Below are 15421 nucleotides of genomic sequence, written 5' to 3' on the forward strand. Positions count from 1 at the left end.
AAACAATTATTTTTCAGAGTCAGAAAACTAACATACTATTTTTTTCTTCCCTAGTCAAACTAGTATTTTAATTCAGATTCTAATCTGCTGCAAATATTTTTGGCCTGCATGCAACAGCGAAGAGGAAAAAAAAAATCTGTATAAAGGCCAAGCACCCACAAAATCCTTATCCTTCCAATATCAAAATACACTGGAGTTCAGTCACAAAACTCATGACAAGATGAACACGTACTCTGCAGTCAAAAAAACCAGGGCAATCTCCAGAAGATCAAGAGTTTGCCCATGGCCCAAGTATCTGCCATTATTCAGCTGCTGCTCCTCAAGCTATACCACAGGAATTAGAGTATTTCCTTTCATCTCAGTCTAAATCCCTCCCAATTTGGACCCTGCACCTAGCTTCTTTTGCTCTAGGAATTCAGGTTCATAAATTAAGAAAACACTGACCTGTGAGGCCAACTGTTGTGCCAGTCATTGCCCAAGCTAAAGAGTGACTGAAGTATTGCACAGACACATAAGTCTCCCTCCAGCAACCCAAAAGCTGCTCATGCATTTGTTCTCAATTTCCATTTCATTTAATTGCAGTTTCCACTTCTAAATGACTCAATAAGTCAAATCCTCAAAATATTACAGCACTATCATCCACTACAATGTGGATGCTATCAGACTTACCTCCTTATTAAGATAACAATTTTTCTTTATCAAAACAGCTAAAACAACTTACTCCTTCCCCACATATTCTACTTTTTGTCTACTTAATACTATCAAATATGAAATCTCAAAACAATTTTTAATTTCTTTCCACATATTCTGGCAATTCTCTGGCAAATTTTTAATAATTTTGATCACCTTCCACTTGGAACTATACATTAAGATTAGAAACTCAAGTTGTGATTATACAGTTTGAAGTAAATTAAGTAACCACTTAAAGAAGAAAACGATGCAGGATGCACTACTGGAAAACTAGTTAAGCAACTTTCCCACTGTATTTGCCAAATTGGCTGAACTGACAGACTTTTAGAGTTTCAAAGACTTCTTTTTTCAGCTTAAGGGTTCACCATCTCTAATCTCCTCCAGAGTACAGAGAAGGAACATTTGTATGTAAACTATTTGAATTGGGTCTAATTCAATTACTTCTACAACCCTGGATGAAACTCTTTTCCCACCCTTTAATAATCCTTAATAATCCTCTCATTATCTGTGGATAATCAGCAAATTTTTTGAGCTACTCTCCAGAAATACCAGATAACTGCAGCCTACCTGCAGGCTGCATATAATAAATATTATATTGTCTTGAAGCACAAACTTGCATAAAAGGAAACTGATACAGACAGATACAAGAGAAAAAGAGAAATGGAGGACTTCAGATGGCATTTCAGCCACTGTCAAGGGTCAATGTGGAAATACTGGACAATAAAGTACCTGGCTAAATTTAAGAGTTTTAATTATAGTTTTCCACAACACAGCTCGAGAAAGGAAAGAAGGCTCAAGGTGTGTTCTAGAAGATCTCATTTCTTTCCAACACTAAAAAGGAAGCCTCTAATCCTAATGAGGTGTTGAACTTGGAAATCTAAAATTTAGTGATGTGAATACAACCCACTGAGGAAGCTTTCAAAAAAGAAATATTCTTTCTGGCTCCATCCAAGACACAAAAGCTTCCCATCAGTCATGAACATTCAGTCAGCACAGGATCCTACAATCCAACAGAGGAAAGCAATTACGTGCATGGGAAGGAACATCTCAGGGAACATTTGCAAGTTTGCAAGCCTGCACATGGATGTAAAGGAAAAAAATTCCTTTCAAGAAAAGGATTTCCAAAATTAACATTTAAAACTAAAAAAAGTGAGATAATCTGCAGCAGGATACCAACCTTCTATTCATATGCTGGAGGGGTACATGACATGAAAATCAGTTTATAAGAAATATGCACCCAAACTCCTACAGTTAACCTTTAGTACTGAATGCTGTTACAGTGTTAAGTAAAAGGGCAAATACTGACTGAAAATCAAATGTATTAGTATGTTTTAATCTGATGTCAAAGAACCTCTGAAATTAAATGTCTTAGGATACCAAACTCAGCTGGCCTTGCCAGTTGAATAACAATGGAATTTCTGATCTGCTGTCTTTCCTCCTTCTTCCTTTCCCAGGTGGCTTGAATTTTTTATGCTTCCTTTCCCAGGTGGCATAAAAGGAGGGTAAAATTGCTGCATTACAACTACTACAGCTTATTAGTTGCTCATTTTGAACACAACTGTTAAAAGAAGCGCAAAAAAGTCTGAAGGATTTTTAAATTTTTTATTCTCTTAGAATATATCTTCATTTCTCCACTGTTGCTATATAAAAATTTTTTAAAAGCTCAAAAACTGCATGCAAACTGCATTTTAAAGCACGAAATAAAGCATTTATTCACATGCACAGAATGGAAAATGACACTGATCACACATCAAGCTGTATCTTTCCAGGATTACCTTCTTAAACCATTCACAAGTTCCGCAAATGATTTTTCCCAAGCGTACATCTTTATTATCTTCATACCGCTTATCACTTCATTCATGGTCCTAATCCTGACATCTGTTAAGGCAGCTGTCTTGCTTCTGAAAATACGCAAAGGAAAAATCCTCAGATTCTCTAAAGAAGACTATTTATGAACACACATAATATATGTATGAAGTTTTTGCTTTTATTTCTAAAGACGATTCACAAAACTGTAATTGCATTAAAGGGTTTTCCTGAAGACCAGTATCTTAAAGCTGACACACAGCAGACACACTTGGTATGTTTGATTCCTGCTTCTCAGGGAACTGAGAGCTGATTCAATGTTCAGGACTGTATGTCAGTTTGTGCAAACACGCAGTACTCCTTAAACAACATATCCGCTGTTTGTTGCATTTAGAACAAAACAAAAATCAGAAAATTACTTTTAAAAGATTTCAAAATGCCAAAACAACCACACTTGTTATAAAGTTCTCCTGATGTTGGTAAAGAAATTGGCCTTATTTGTGACTTTTTAGGATTAACTATAGTTGAAGCAGAGATTACTTAGTACATGAGCAATAATTCATTAGATAATCTAGATATGGTTTCTTTAAAAAAAATTATTTAATCATTAGTTGTAACTAATACTAATTTAAATATATCTATTTTAGTCCCACACTATGTTTGTACTGATAGAAAAAAATGAATACTATATATAATTAAATAATAAAGTCACCATTTTAATTAGGAAAAAGGCATTGAAAGTTAGCAGCCACATAATAAATGCATAAATCATGCTAATAGACCCCATTAAAATTCTGAATTCATTCATGTAGACAAACACTTTGCACATGGAGAACTATGGTAGATCTTATTTTGATAAAACATACCTTTACCTTCTAAATTACTTATTTTTGCATATAACAATGAAAGTTAAGATTCAGAAATCATTAAAAAAATTCAAATCTTTTTAGAAGGCATGACTTTTTAGAAGGCTTTCTCAGCTTAACTTGTCCCCTGAAAGATCTCTCTGATACACTGGAAGAAGTCACCATAATTAAAGAATGCAAGCTGAAAGAATTTCAAGCACCTACTTGTCATTTCAAAAAACTTCTCAGCACCAGCATTCCATAAATGTTAGGACGGCTGAAGCAGGGTATTAAAACATATTTATACAAGGGAAATAAAAAAAGGCATTTAGAAACTTAGCCCCAGTGTAATCATGGATTATTAATAACACTGAGGAAAATAACTTAGACTAAACCAATCACATCAACATGGAACGAGATTGTCTTGGCTATTTCATCCTTCCCCTTTTTCAAAAAGAAACAGTCACAGAAAAAAATTTCTTACATAATGTAATAGCTCATCATTTCTTCCCCATACACACACCACCACTGGAAAAGACAAAATTAGAATGTGTTGCTCATGGCTCTGCAGCAGCAAACAACTCTCACCTACAATCCTGAAAAGTCACCTAACTTCCAGGCTTTGTCTCCACATAATAGAAAGTTGAAGACGATAGATTAAATAATAAAGTTAACAGAGGTTTCTTTTTTAAAATGGTGTGACTCAAAAAAGGCTGCAGTTCTCATAAACCAATTTTTCAGTTTTCCTGCTGAAATGTCACAGTAACCATCCTGTTTCAAATTGCTTTAAAATGCTCAGGAGGTTGGGGGAGTGGTCTTCTTAAAATTTTTTCAAGGTTACACTCCCATACTTTGCAACAAGTATATTTTGTACATACATTCCAGAAGCCACAGGCTTAGTGATGTTGTATAATGGCTTGAAGTATAGAGACATCCAGTGCACTGATGGCAAATTACTGCAGAGAAAGAAATGTCCCCGATTCCAAAAATATTAAGTTCAGAGTACAAACAGATCAGTCCAATACATGCTCACATAGCATGTCAATAAGAAAGTGCAGTAAGAAAGGACCTGAAAATTTTTGTCTGAGAAGACCTCTCTATGATACTGAAAACCATTCTAAATTAATCTAGCTGCAAAATTCCTTTTTGCTTTCACAAGGCATCTTTGGTGTGTTTTAATTATGTCTGACACAGCAGTTAGACACAGTTTTTATCTTCAGGAAAAAGGACTTTAAAAATACTACAGTTGCATGACTAAGCAATGAAAGCATCCAGCTCTTGTGAATAAAATACATATAAAATGGTCTTCAGTCCAATAACTGAACTGCTTCTCAAATAATATATTGGGTCATGTGTATTTTGCACAACTTCTCATACTTGTGCAAGTAAAAGCAATCCTGCAGAGTGCAGTGGATACCATTCCACAGGATACCAAATCCATGTCTGCAAACTCCCAGAGCACTGAGGCCAGAGGCTGCACCATGAACTGGTGTTCATGCATGCTGACACGACTGAGTCACAGAACAATGCTGAATAACAGCACAAATTAACTGCCACACCAAGCATGCTCGGATTTTAGCAAAAGCTTTAATCCTTAAATTACTTCTTCATAGGCTGCCTTCCTTAAATCCATGCAGATTCCCAGCAAATGCCATGTGAACACACTCATCAGCTCACTCTGAGCTAAAATCTATTCCAGTTTTACCATTAACTCCTTCTGTTCATTGGACATTTCTGTTCACAAAGAAAAAGATCTGTGCACATGGAGACAAGCAGAAGCTTTTCTGGTTAACAAATTATTTCCTTTGCACTGCATCCAAACAAGTGGTTGTTACTGAATGGGTAAAAACCCCAAACACTGTTACACTGCCACTGATTAATTTTTAAAAGACATCCCCTCAGGAAAGAGATTTTTGTCACCCTATTGTCTGACCCTGGAAAAATCCATTAATCACTTTGTGCCTCAGTTTTCCATCTGTAAAATGGGGTTACTAAAGCCTGCCACCACAGATAAAGCACTAGCTAAGCACTAACTATTTTAATTATTGACTGAAACCTCAAAAACTTAGAACTCATGAAAAACAGCAATGAAGCAGCTTGATGCTTCTGCACGCATATTGCACATGCAGTGAAAATACACATCTAAGAACATATAGTAAGTGTTCTACAACCAGGCTTTATCATAAAAAGAAAAGCCCTTAGAACTTGACAGAGAACTCTGAATGGATCATTATTTGAGAAATAGCCCTTGAGCATTATTTGAGAAACAGCACATGAATGCAACAACTGAAGACTACCACACTGGTTATAAATGAAGAGGTGCACAAGTTGTATTCATTTTTTAATTCTCATCTCTCTCTTCATACCTGGCCATGCAGTGGCAATGCCAGGCTCAGTATATCTAGAAAATTTGTCTTGAAATACAACTTGAAAAAAACCAACAGTAACTCGCTTACAGAAATTTTACTTACCCAAAGAGCTAAAAGGAACCCATTCAACAAAAAGATGCAAAGAAAGATGCCTAACACTACTAAGCATATGTGTACAGATTAAAGAACACAAAAATATTTCCAATTAGGTGTAAAAGCCTTTTATAAAGTCATAACGTAAGTCAAGCATGACTAATTACACAACAAACACAAAACCTGGATGCAAGAACTTGCCTCAACAATCTCAACAGAGGCAAGTCTTGCTGGGTTTTTTTAGGATAAAGCTACAGAAAAACAAATTAAATTTGTCTGACAGTGGAAAATTACTTCAAACTTATCTCCACAGCCTAGAACCTTGCAGCTGGAAACCTCATAGCTGGCATCAAAACCTCCATGATAAATTTTTCTTCCCTTCTCTCTCAGTTCCTTCCTCTTTTTTCCTCTCTGCAGCTTAGTCATGGAGGAGAGAGAGCAAGATCTTTGAACAAGAAACTTCCAGAGCCTTCTGCTGCAACACCTGTGTCACCCCAGTAAGTCACACAGAGAAGGGCTGACTACATCCCCTGTGGAGTAACCACTCCCCAAGAATTCCTGCAGGAAGGCAAAGCTCAGGTTCCACAATTCTATGCCATGACCTACAGCAAGGTAGCTACAGAAACAGCCAGTCTCTTTTAATGCACTGGATAGCTAATAAATAGCAGATATTTTCAACATGTTTGGATGACAGACCACTTCAAGTCCATAATCTGGAATTCAGATGTCTCACATTAGCAGCTCTAAAAAACATGGGCAAAGATAAGAGACACTGCAAAAAAATACCACCAGACACATGCTGATACTCTGACTCCACTCAATATGCACATTTTGAAATCCAACACAGAAAACAGCTACAACCCAAAACATGCAGCCTTACCTGAGGGAAGAGAAAAGCCTCCCAATGCAGGTCTGCACAGGAAGAAGAATAATCAGAACTGCCATTCCTGCAAGACATGATGGGCCTATTTCCATCCAGAGAAGTACTGTTACTGCTATAGCTTGAAGTGGTCCAGCCCACAAGAAGTGCAAGAAAATTGTTACCTAAACAAATAGTTAAGAATCAGAAATTAACTTTTAATCTTAGCTAACAAATTAACTCCCGAGTAACATTTAGGAAGTACCTCTGCCTGTGGCAAGGCCAGGTTGGATGGGGCTATGAGCAAGTTGCTAGTGGAAAGTGCCCCTGCCCATGGCAGGGAGCTGGAACAAGACAATTTTTAAGGTCCCTTCCACACAAAACATCCTATGTTTAAGAAACAACTAGAAGAAATGTTCATTAGAAACATTTAATCACCAATTTTAAACAAAACTTTCTTAACTCCAATCCCACAATTTCTTCAGCCCCTTGGAAAGATCTGTAAAACACTCCTTACTTGATCAAATTTGTTGACATCGTTTGACAGCAGGTTTACTATCTGACCAGTGGTAGTTTTCGCCATAGCCACATTGCTGAGACGAAGTGCCTAAAAAAGTCAGAACAATTCAAACTATCACAGCTTGTAGAGCACAGTACACCTATATACACAAGATACATAAATACAGTACCAGGGCTAAAGCTGAAGCCACATACCTTTTGCCTGAGAGCACTGGAGCCTTAAATAAAATGAGAATTAGACTAAATATCCTAAATAAAGTCCCGAAGAAAAAAGTATTAAAAAAAAAAAAGGTCAAGGGAAGGACTGTGAGAATAAAAATGCCCTATCCTCATGTCTGAAGTGATCAAAAATAGGAAAATACCAACACAGCAAGCCACTAAGCAAAAGAGCTGTAACTTTCCATGTGCATTGTTCTCCCCCTCACTATGAGCGTCTGTACAAAACAGGAACAGAAAACTCCACCTGAAGGCCAGATTAAAGTCAGAACAGTGTTTGGCCAATTGAAACAATTTGTTTTGAACATGTTATCAGACAGAAGGCAAAAATACCCTCAAGTTATTAATTTCAGACTATCTCTGCAAATCAGTGTGTCCCTTTACAAATCACTAACTCTAGAAAAATTGTAATTTTCCTGAATTATGTAAAATGAAGTTTAGCACACACTATAAAAAACAACAGGAGTAAATATCAAGTATTTTTACACATTAGTAAAAAAGTTAGTCAATAGAAAATAAAATGTGTTTATAAAATACCCCCCCATTCCAAAAAATCCCATCTGGAAATATCCTGTCTGAACCTTACTGCAAAGGTCCAAACTGAAATTACTCAAAAACATCAATAACACACCCTGCTTCCTCCTACACCTGCTAAAGAGAAAACACAAGTTTGCAGCACAAGTTTAAAAAAATATACAAAGCACGTTACATGTTTTTCTGTACAAAAATAGTTCACTCCTCAAAAACACTTCACATTTTTAGGCAGTTCACATCTACTTCTCCCTCTCCAAACATTGTTAGAGTTGCTTTTTGGCCAATAAGCAAACCTGAAAAGCGCTGATTGTTTCAAAAATACTGTTCCAGTATTTTGAAACAAGTAGAAGAACATCAGCCATCAAAGTACTATTCAAGGCATAATTTCAAACAAGGCTCCTTACATTTCTTTCGTGTCACGTTTGTGTTAGAAAGAAATTGTTAATCACAGACAGAATCCCAACCCTAACTTCATTGAAACCAGCAGAAACATTGAAAGGCAGAAGCCTTTAAAACTCCATTATGAAATTCCTCTTACATTCCAAAAAATAAATCTAGGATACTGGGTATATGAAAGATCAGATTTAGTTATTTGAGCAAATTATTGCTTCATTCCCTGTCTTAAGCCACGTGCCTCTCATCCACCTGAAATCCTCCAGGTAGCTGCCTGCTGCTATCATGTTTGCTCCACATCACACATTAAGGTGGTAAGCTCTGAGAAAAGATGTTAGAAATGCACAGAGCATAGTAATAGGAGTTCACATGATGCATGTTTGGGGAAGTTTCCCATCAGGATGTGTTTACAGCACCTCTTATATATTTGCTGCCTGAGGTTGTACAACATATTTGCTACCTGAACCATCAGAAGACTGCGTGTCTTCCTAGTGGCCCATGGCCTGGGTCTGTCTTGGACCGGCCACACAAGCACCTTCCTGACTTCTTCCTAGCTACTTCTACACAAGCAGCAAAGCCAGTTTTAATATGATTCTATGAGTCCAGCTCATTGTGACCAAGACAGTCTCAGGAGGAACCACACAAGCATTTGAGCCAAAAGGACGGCGCTCGTCTGTGACTGATTTGTCTTCTGAGGGAAGAGGCAGCCATTCCCACAACCAGTGGCAATGCAGTTTTAGTATTTCCTTGATCCCCTCTTGGTTTGGATTATTTCCTTTTTTTTTTAAAGTGAAATAAGCTTTGCATTTTCCTGACAGAATGGATCTGTCTTGACTGCAAAGTAGCAGTTTTACTTCCATAACCAATTTTTTACCAAAAAGTCCTTTTTGGTACCTTCCTCTTTTTTACTACATCTGATACATAGCCCCATATGAGCTGAGGAAAACTAATTCCAACCCAGCTAAAGTCAGTACACTGACCTCAAAGAACTTCTAAAAGCTAAGTCTTAAAAAAACAAAACCAACAAAAACCAGTTTCCCAAAGTAGCCTTTGATTTCAAAACGTAAGATTCTGAGTCATCATGTGCCAGATTTCACTTTCATTTTTGTTAGGAGTTTTCTATGTGCATCACTAATACTTCTTACTGGTACAAAACTTCTTAAGTGTTTGAATACAGGGATTTTGCAAATTAGATCTGAACTTTCCAGGAAATGAAAACGGTCTAAAACTTAAGAATTATAAACATTTGAAGTTCTCTATTAAGAATGCTCTTTCTCATCCAATCTATTCATCCTTACAAATCCAAGATTTTATTTTCTACAGCAATTAACAAACTCTGCTAGAGTGCTGGTAAATAAACACCCAAGTTTCTTTCAAAAGCCTATATGAGGCTAAAGAGAAAATATGACCTATATATAGGCATCACATAACGAAGACAAATTATTAGAAAGGTTTGTCAATGTTCTGCTGTTACCTCAACCCTCACCCTCAGAAGTAAAAATGAGGGCTGATTAATTTTCCATTTAATCACATCTCTAGAAACAAGGGTGCATATTAGAAATAGTTCTTTTCCAAGCTTCTAAGCCAGTATCAACTCAGCAACAAACACCATGACTATGTCCACTTTCCATTAATTCTGTTTTGACAATCAGTTTGGTAAATTAATACCTTAGAGAGATGTTTATGTACAAGAAAGCATTGTGCCATGCTAGAGGCAAGTTCCCAGAGGATCCTTTTCAAGGTATCAAAAGAGAACAAATGTGTGTATGAAAAGTAACCACTACTTAAAATGGGGACATTTTTACTCTCCTCACTTTACTGCTTTTTCCAAAAACTTCACATGACCTACACCAGTAGTATAAATGTTCCTGTTAAATTGATGGTACCTATGTTTAATGGTTAAAATAATGTGGATTTTTTTACATTCCAAAGCAAATGTGCAATCCTGATTCTTCAATTAAACTTCTTTGCTGAGGACTGAAATTGTAGGTCACTATTCCAGCAGCACTGAAAATAGAAAGTGCTTGGGGCATTTTCCCTTCCAGCATTCTCAGTAGAGATTTCCCACTTGGAAGCAGACAGGCTCACAGTTTGGGTATTGCCAACAGCTTCAGAAGAGTGAACCAGATATTTACAACTGAGCTGCTTGCTGCCCAGAGCACATCAAGGAGAGCATTTCATCCTGAATGGTGCTCAGCTCCTTCCTGTAGGTAAAACTCAACTTCTCTTGCTCCACTTTCCCTCTGACAGCAGCTTCAACTCCATCTGTAGTTCAGGACAGCTATTTCTTGATCAGGACGCAGAGACAGCAAAGAAACCACCGCTCCCTGAACATCCCTTCTCACATTTCACTGGTTTCAGTGGAGGGCTGCAGTACTCCCACAATAAAACCAGTAAATGGTAATAAAAAACTAACTCCCTCCCTTTAGGATTCCACTTGATTCTGAACTGTGTCTCCTCCACCTGCTCCTCTCTCTTCCTCCTCAAACAGAAGGGATAAAAGTGAAGATGCCAAGCATCCCTGCCTGCCTGGAGGGGGAAGGAGCTGTTCCACAGAACTGCTGCCACTTCCCCAAGGGAAGCCCCAAGGGAGGAGATCAGCCGCTGATCTGCAAAGAAGACAACCTACTAGTTATACACCACCGATGGGATAAAATATTAATAAATCCCACCATTAACTACAACAGGGGTGGGGGGAAATCTAGACAGCAAAGCAATTCCAAGGAGACTGAGAGCGCTGCAGCAGATGGTGACATCCAAGCACCACGTCCTCCCCATGGATCATACTGCAAGGCTGAGTAGCTGCCAGCATTCCCTGGGAGCTCTGTCCCTCTCCTGCTCTATGCAGGGGGGCCTTCTCTCCAACAGCAGCAGGAGGCAAAAAAAGGAGCTCTTCCAAGACTTTAGGGCTATTTAACTCACCACCTTCACTAAGCAGGCCTGAAGCTGTCATTCAGACACCTCAGCACCAAAGAGAAAGCAAAGCCACATGCACACATCTGAGGCCTGACACATTCCACATGCATTAGGTCTCTATTAATGAGTAACTTCAATGGAATTGCAATCATGGGCATAACAAATAAGTGCATTGTCACTGTTAGGTTGGATGTGACTAGGGTCTAAGAAGAAAAAAGTTTTTACTTTGCATGCTTCCTAGCTTATATACTCTTACCAAAGCATAATCTTAAGTCATTAACTACATCACAATAACTTATTATATTCATTGGTGCAAAGCAATTAACATTAATATAATTGGCAAATTAACATTAATATAATTGGCAAAAGTTTTACAGAAATTTAATAAGGTACATATACACACCTACTTATGCACATAGTCTAGCTTACAAAAATTTTAACGTATCTTTCCTAATCTGTTTCCATGCTGATGGCCTCTGTGCTATGCACTCAAAAATCATCAATTGTTATTTCTTCTATTAACTCAGTTTTGCTTGCAGGCCAGCTGTCAAGCCCCTCCATGCTGCATTTTTAAACTCCCCTGAGAGAACAGCAGTCAAATATAAAACACAGCTGTGAACAGGTCTGCTTACCTTCCGATAAATCATGTGACACATGGCCACCCTCAGCTTCATGCCAGCCCTCTGCACGTGGTAGAAGTACAAGTGGTGCATGATAGCCAGGATAAGCGTGCACACAGACAGAGCACCTGCGTACCAATATGCAGAATTCCTCCTCTGAAAATATGATGCCTCATCTGAGGCATCGTAGTTTTCAAAATAATTAATAATTTTTCCCAAAAAAATTGGTTGAATTATTTTGAGGGTTTCCTGAAAGAGAAAAAAGGGGGGGAAAGTATTAGTCATTTCCTATCACCCCATGCTAACCAAGTCTGCACACATGCAAACAAGAGCCAAGTACTGCTGCAAGCCATATCCCTTATTATTTTGTCTTTATTGTGCTCTAAAATGTCAAGCCAATTTTTATCAACACATAATCCAAAAGAAACATGTTCCACATTAAAATTTAGCAGGAACTTCAAGGAGAACTCTCTCAATTACCAAAAAAACCACTTTGATGTTATAAAAATTGCATGACTATGTATTACACTTTCATTTTTTTAAATGCCATGTGTCCTTTAGAGCCACTTACAAAGAGCAAAAAATCCTCTTTCTATTAGGCACCCTACTCAGATACATAAAATACAGATAAGCCTTACAAAGCAAGTCAGAGGTTTGCAATGTCTCAAAAATAATGCACTGAAATGAGGTCTCTGCTCCACTTCCATAATCCTGCAGTCATGACTCAGTTTTTCAGTCTCTGCAGGGCTATAGCTCTGTTTTACCTTCCTGAGAACATTACCAGGTTCTCTGAGCAGTCCAGGAAGTCACCAGTACATGTCACGCAGTCTAAGTGGACAAGTTTCACACTGCTCTTAGCCAAGAAGGAGGTCCTGTGACATTTTACACCACTTACCTCAATCATTGTGAAAATTCCAAAAACTAAATAGGATTTCCAGTAGCACAGAATAATGGCTTTTGTTAAATGTGGTGTTTTTCCTCTCTTTTTTGCTTTTTGCACCTCTTTATCCCAGTACCTGACAAACAAAGTGCAAATATGTTGGGGGACAGAAATAAAATCACAAGGCAGTTACCTAGAATAAAACACTTTCAGACTAACAGCTAGATTGCCCTGATCACCTTAATAAAATCAAATCAAACAAAAGGAATTAATCATGTCTTCTCAGTCATATAAACACTTGGTACTTAATATTACAGACCTATTTGCTCTTGGTTAATCACAAACAATTCACCACTGTTGACTATTATCACCATATCATCATATTTGCTGATGAGGAACCCTTCCTGTATCTCTTCTCCTCTCAGTTCAGACAGTCACCACTCACTTTAACTAAGAGCATCCTATCCTATGGTGCCCTGACCACGGACTAAACTGAGGCAGGACAGTGTCTTTATCGATCCATATGCCCTGTGCTTGCCCAGAGGGGTTGTGATGTCCAACCCTTTCTCATGTCTGGCCCTGTCTTTTTTTCTACCACATGCTTTGCTGAGGATTTTGTCACCCAACACTTCACACATCTCTCTGAAGGCGAGGATTCATCAGCAGAGTGGCAAAGACCTTTCCATCACCACTGAGCAGGACACAATCTGTTCACATAAAAACCAAAGACAGCAATAACAGGCACAATTTTAACAAGAAAGTATCACAACTTCAGCAGACTTCTTAAAACACACTGCTGTCACAGAGAAACCTCCGCCTTTCTTCTGAAGGCTAAATGTTTTCTGCCATACCTCTGACCTTGATAGTTTGAGGGGTGAAATGAGTCTAAGGCATGAAAGGCAATTATTTTGCAACAAAGCACAAAAGTTCAAAGCATTCAGACAAGAACACATTTTTTTTTATTTTTACCCTCTTTTTTTGTTACAAGAATTACAGAGTTATTGTCTGCATGCTTTGAAAACAGAAACTATGCAGGTTCTGTGAGGTTTCTTGGCTCAAGAGAAAAGACAACTTCTGTAGCAGCTATTCATGAATTATATTCTCTGCTTCTTGGTCAAGTACACTGAAGAATTAAAAACCACTCTTTTTTTTTTCTTCTACCATTTCCTGACTCATGCAAGTATGTTCTTTTACTATAAAAAAATCATTGGAAAAAATCCATCTTCCCTACAGCCAAGTCCCTGAACTGCTTGAGGACACAACCATGGCTTTATAGCTCTACAGCTATAAAGACATTAAAAGCAGCAACTGCTATGAGCTTATCACCAACCCTCTTTCCTCAGTTAACTTATCCAGAGCAGGATGATGCCAGACCTGGCCATAACCTTTAGTTTCTGGATTCTTTTTGCTTCTTGAGGAGTCTCTCATCCCAACCAAACTACAGGAAAGTCCATCTGCTCTGCCTTCCGTGTAACAGCAAGAAACAGCAAGGCAACACTTTCTTAATACAGAAGCCACCTTTCATTAGGAGGCATCTTCTCCTCTAACTACATTTAGGAGAAGATTATTTGAAGACAAAAATCCTCTCTGTTGGAAGGTTCATGACAATTTATATAAATAGTAATTATCTGAAGATATTTTCCTACTAAAATATATATCCTCTGAGGCCATAGCACTACACATCAGTACAAAGTCCATGAAAAAGTATTAAAGCCAAATAAAAACACATTCCTAGGTACATGCTTTTAGCAGTCCAAGGCATCTTGCCCACTCTACCAGTGAGTGGCAGATTTTCAACATACATATATTTATATATACACATATATTTAAAAGGTCACTTAATTCAGTTTGCACTCCAAACAAACAAAGAAACAAACAAAAAGAAATAAAATAGACAACTTTTTTCTCCACTTTTATACAGAGCAATTTAAAGTTTCCACAGCTGTTTTACCACAGGCCAGAAGACTCACACATTTATTAAGGATTACTACCATTACAGTTGATGAAAAGTTGTCTTTTGCAAGCATTCTGCAAAGTGTCAAATTAATTATAAATGACATAATGGAATTACTCTAATGCAGTTCCATTATGTATAACTTGAAAAAATCTAAAAAGCCTCTATGATAAACAAGTTTTCTTAGTTCTTGTTGTTCTAAATTTGTCAGCATTTTTAACCTTGTTAAACTTTACAATAACACCTTTTCATTTTAGAACAGAAATAAAATTTTTACCTCCTCCAGCATTAATACAATAATAGAGAACAATTGTGCCTTCCAACCCAAAGTGTTCTACAATTTTTCTCCTTACCACTGCAACTCCTCTCCAAGCTTCTCTGAGGAATCTTCTGGCATCACTTTATACATGTCATCTTCTTCAAGCTTCCGTTTATGGCCAGTAATAAATAAGGGATTCAACCACCTAGTTAAATACAAATTATTAGTAAACTGACCAGCAGACCAAAAAGAGTAACTTCTTTACATAATAATTCTTTTATCCCTTTCTTTTCCCCTCCTGAATCATTCAACATCCACACATTTCACTGCACTTTTATCTAAGAATCAAGTCAACCCCTATCTTGCAAATGTGAAAGTACTTCCCACTTCCCAAATTTCTTTATGTCCATAACACCTTACTCCCAGGCATCCAGACAGCCAGCATAACAACCCCTCTTGGCCCTAAGG

At 37.6% G+C, this 15421-nt stretch overlaps 1 protein-coding gene across 2 annotated transcripts in view; it reads right to left on the bottom strand.

The window, feature by feature from the left end:
• ABCC4 (ATP binding cassette subfamily C member 4 (PEL blood group)) overlaps positions 1-15421 on the bottom strand; it is a 142924-nt gene that overhangs the window by 114622 nt on the left and 12881 nt on the right. For both annotated transcript variants that reach the window (XM_074535621.1, XM_014273652.3), the window contains exons 2-7: positions 15048-15158; positions 12756-12876; positions 11873-12109; positions 7180-7269; positions 6684-6847; positions 2466-2591 (exon numbers count right to left, since the gene is read on the bottom strand). In XM_074535621.1, the coding sequence (XP_074391722.1) occupies positions 2466-2591; positions 6684-6847; positions 7180-7269; positions 11873-12109; positions 12756-12876; positions 15048-15158 (849 nt within the window). The remainder of the gene's footprint in view (positions 1-2465; positions 2592-6683; positions 6848-7179; positions 7270-11872; positions 12110-12755; positions 12877-15047; positions 15159-15421) is intronic.

Source organism: Zonotrichia albicollis, chromosome 2, assembly GCF_047830755.1.
Source record: "Zonotrichia albicollis isolate bZonAlb1 chromosome 2, bZonAlb1.hap1, whole genome shotgun sequence".
NCBI lineage: Eukaryota > Metazoa > Chordata > Aves > Passeriformes > Passerellidae > Zonotrichia > Zonotrichia albicollis.